This window comes from Anarrhichthys ocellatus, unplaced genomic scaffold, assembly GCF_004355925.1.
Source record: "Anarrhichthys ocellatus isolate YVR2014 unplaced genomic scaffold, GSC_Weel_1.0 scaffold2993, whole genome shotgun sequence".
In the NCBI taxonomy this organism is placed as follows: Eukaryota; Metazoa; Chordata; class Actinopteri; order Perciformes; family Anarhichadidae; genus Anarrhichthys; species Anarrhichthys ocellatus.
Window position 1 is genome coordinate 2,709 of NW_022282967.1, and position 3,686 is coordinate 6,394.

Below are 3,686 nucleotides of genomic sequence, written 5' to 3' on the forward strand. Positions count from 1 at the left end.
AGTTGGTGAGTACTTCCAGGCCTCTTTACGCTGACGAGGGGTCGTTGGCTTTACAATGTAGCTCCTCTTCGCTACCCTGATCTCCCTCGTCAGTGTGTTTGTGGTCTGGTTGTACAGGATCCTGTCCCCACTTCTGTAGGCCTCCTCCTTGGCCCGACGAAGCTGCCTGAGTCTTGCAGTGAACCAGGTTTATTGTTGTTATACATGCAGAAGGTTTTAGTCGGCACACACATGTCCTCACAAAGACTGATGTATGATGTCACAGTGTCAGTGAGCTCATCCAGGTCTGTAGCAGCAGCGTCACAAACACTCCAATCAGTGCAGACAAAGCAGGACTGTAGCTCCAGCTTTGCCTCGTTGGTCCATCTCTTCACAATCTTCACCACAGGCTTTGCAGAGTTTGGTTTCTGCCTGTAGGTCTGGAGAAGATGAACCAGGCAGTGATCAGAGAGTCCCAAAGCTGCATGGGGTGCTGAGCGATATGCATCCTTCATTACAGTGCAGCAGTGGTCCAGTCTGTTTTTGTCCCTGGTGCTACACTTTATATGCTGTCTGTATTTAGGCAGTTCTTTGCTGAGCTTTGCTCTGTTGAAGTCCCCAAGAACAATGAGCAGGGAGTCTGGGTGTTTGTGCTCCGTGTTGGTGATCTGCTCGGCCAGGTGTTGGAGCGCCTCACTCACACAGGCCTGAGGATGTAGACACCGACCAGAATGAACGAGGAAAACTCCCGCGGTGAATAAGAAGGTTTGCATGATTCCTTTGACACTGTGACATCTATACACCAGCCTTCGTTTATGTAGAAGCAGATTCCTCCTCCCCTCGTTTTCCCCGACAGCGCCGTTACGCGGTCCGCTCGGAGGAGTTGGAAGCCCGGCAGATGTAGTGCGCTGTCCGGGATGTGCTCACCGAGCCAGCTTTCAGTGAAGCACAGGGCGGCGGATCTGCTAAAGTCTGTTTACTTTGTTGAGGAGCAGCAGCTCATCCATCTTGTTGGCTAGAGAGCGGACGTTCGCCAGATGGCTTGACAGGAGCTCAGTTTTGAGTCTCCGCTGCTCCTCCAACTAAAAGCTCTGTAAAACTTTCCGGTTCGATGAAAAAGTTTGACCGTTGGATTGTCTGATGTTTAAAAGTTCCTCCCTGCTGAATGTGATCAGAGAGGGAGAGGCATATATACATGTTTGACCAGGTTTAGTGAAATGCACTCTGGGAGTCATAAAAAAGACAAAAAAACCTTTTCAACATCTCTATTTCCTCTCCCTCTGTCCTTGTATCCTCTGTCCTCAGGTGATGAGATGATGGGTTTCATTGCCTTTTTATATTTCCTGATCAATGATTATTGATCTTGTGTATTTTCTGATTATTGATCGTCAGATGGCCAGGTGAGGAGGAGGAAGAGGAGGTCTGGGTTGAGGAGGTGTGACTTCACTGAAGGATGGGTGGAGTTCAGAGATAAACGATTGGCCAAGAAGGTGGTGTCTTCTCTCCACAACACGCCTATGGGAAGCAGGAAACGCCAACGATTCTCCTCCGACCTCTGGTCCATCAAGGTACAGTCTGCTCGGTAACCCATGACATCACAGGAATACTGTGACATCACAGTCATGGTTGCATCCTTATTATTATGAATTATTTACCTTTTATTTAAGATCGGAGTTAACCGTAACCCCGATCTTAACCCTGACCCTGGATCTTCATGAGTCCTGAGACCTTATGTGGAACCATGACTGAAGCTCTGACCCAGAACAGACTGAGACCAGGTCTTTGTCCTCTGTCTGTCTCTGTAGTACCTGCACCGGTTCCAGTGGACTCACCTGAGCGAGCGGCTGGCCTACGAGCAGACGGTCCTCCAGCAGAGACTCAGGACCGAAGTGTCTCAGGCGAAGAGAGAAACCAACTTCTACCTGAACAACGTGGATAAGAGCTCTCACATGGACAACCTGAGGAGGAAGAGACAGAGAGATGGAATACAGGTACTTCTATTTAGTCAAGGGGCTCTAATATCTGTACTTCAGATAGAAAGAGAATAAACAGAACCGTTTGAGAACAGACAGGAAATGGATCCCAGAGGATGTCTAAAGAGTCACATGACCTGTTAAATGTTTGTCGTCAGGTGGACGAGAGGACGTGGGACTTCACTCAGCGTCAGACGGAGGAAGAGATCCAGATGAAGAAGAAGAAGAAGAAGAGAGACTCTGTTACCCAGAAACACCTGGACAAGGCCTGCCTCATACAGCAGAAGAGCCAATCAAACGTCTCACTGCTAGCCAAGATCTTCAACTCCAACCAATCAGTGTGACAGCACAGAGACGGCTCATTGGCTGCTAGACAAGATTGTTTCCATGGAAACAGGAGGCAGATTGTAGTGCACTGGTGATGACATGCCCATCTTCACCAACCAATCACAGGCCAGTCTGAGCAGGGGGCGGAGCCTTCTGAATTCTGTTCCCAACTTAACCAGTTAGTTAAGGCCTTAACGAGCTCATTAACCAGTTAGTTAAGGCCTTAACGAGCTCGTTAACCAGTTAGTTGAGGCCTTAACGAGCTCGTTAACCAGTTAGTTAAGGCCTTAACGAGCTCGTTAACCAGTTAGTTAAGGCCTTAACGAGCTCGTTAACCAGTTAGTTAAGGCCTTAACGAGCTCGTTAACCAATTAGTTAAGGCCTTAACGAGCTCGTTAAGTCGTGTGTGTGTGTGTGTATACACACATATAACATTTATCATGTATTTTATTGCATGAAGCGCTATTGCTTGTATGAAAAGAATAAAGAGTGATATTGACTTATTTTTATGTGTGAAATACATATACTAGTGCTGGGCAAGTCAACGTGTTATTATGGCGTTAACCCATTCATTAATTGACGCCGACAATTATTTTATAGGGCGTTAATGTATTTTTTTATTTTGAAAGTCCGTGGAGGAAGTATAGATAAACAAAAGCAAGACAAGCTAACAGATGCTACAGAGAAGTGGATACAAACTGCAGCCGGTTAGAATACACAGCGTTACAACGTGCACCAGCTGTTGCTCTGCCTGGAGACTACTGGACATCGCTGCGGTCAAGTCAGCAGACACTTACATGTTAGTGCACCTATATGCTGAAATTCACGGTAAACGCATTCAAACGGCACACGTCGGGAGCGAGCGAAGGTTAGCGGAAAGATTAACGTGAGACAACTACCGGTTTCTTCAGATGAACATCTGGTTTTCAGAATAAGATGCCAACAAAGTATGAATTATATTCACATTAAGCATAAAACATGCTGCATCTCGTGAGTTAAAGGGAAAATATACATATGATGTAATATAAGAAATATGATCTCAACTGTGTAAAGAGAATACTGCTGTTAAAACGCACCTGATGTGTTTAAAGTGTTTAAACCAAATGGTATTGACCTTTTGTTCATATAGCAGTACTTTAAAATAAAAGTGCACAATACACTACTTTTGAATTCATTATTGAACTTTGCCATAACAATGAGATTAATCATGATTAATTGCAAAAAATCAATGCGATTATTCGCAATTAAATATTTTAATCGTTGCCCAGCATTAGTCTTTATGTGTGTGTATGTATGCATATACACACACATATATGTATATGTATATATATATATATATATATATATCTATCTATCTATCTATCTATCTATCTATCTATCTATCTATCTATCTATCTATCTATCTAT

The 3,686-nt window shown here is 44.6% G+C and overlaps 1 protein-coding gene across 1 annotated transcript in view; it reads left to right on the forward strand.

Annotated features, from left to right (window-relative positions):
• The window catches only part of abt1 (activator of basal transcription 1), a gene marked incomplete at its 5' end in the record, with an annotated part of 4,237 nt that extends 1,458 nt beyond the window's left edge, over window positions 1-2,779 (forward strand). The window contains 3 exons of the mRNA XM_031840591.1: window positions 1,372-1,547; window positions 1,785-1,970; window positions 2,111-2,779. Of these exons, the coding sequence (XP_031696451.1) occupies window positions 1,372-1,547; window positions 1,785-1,970; window positions 2,111-2,296 (548 nt within the window). The remainder of the gene's footprint in view (window positions 1-1,371; window positions 1,548-1,784; window positions 1,971-2,110) is intronic.
• Window positions 2,780-3,686: the final 907 nt, after the last annotated feature.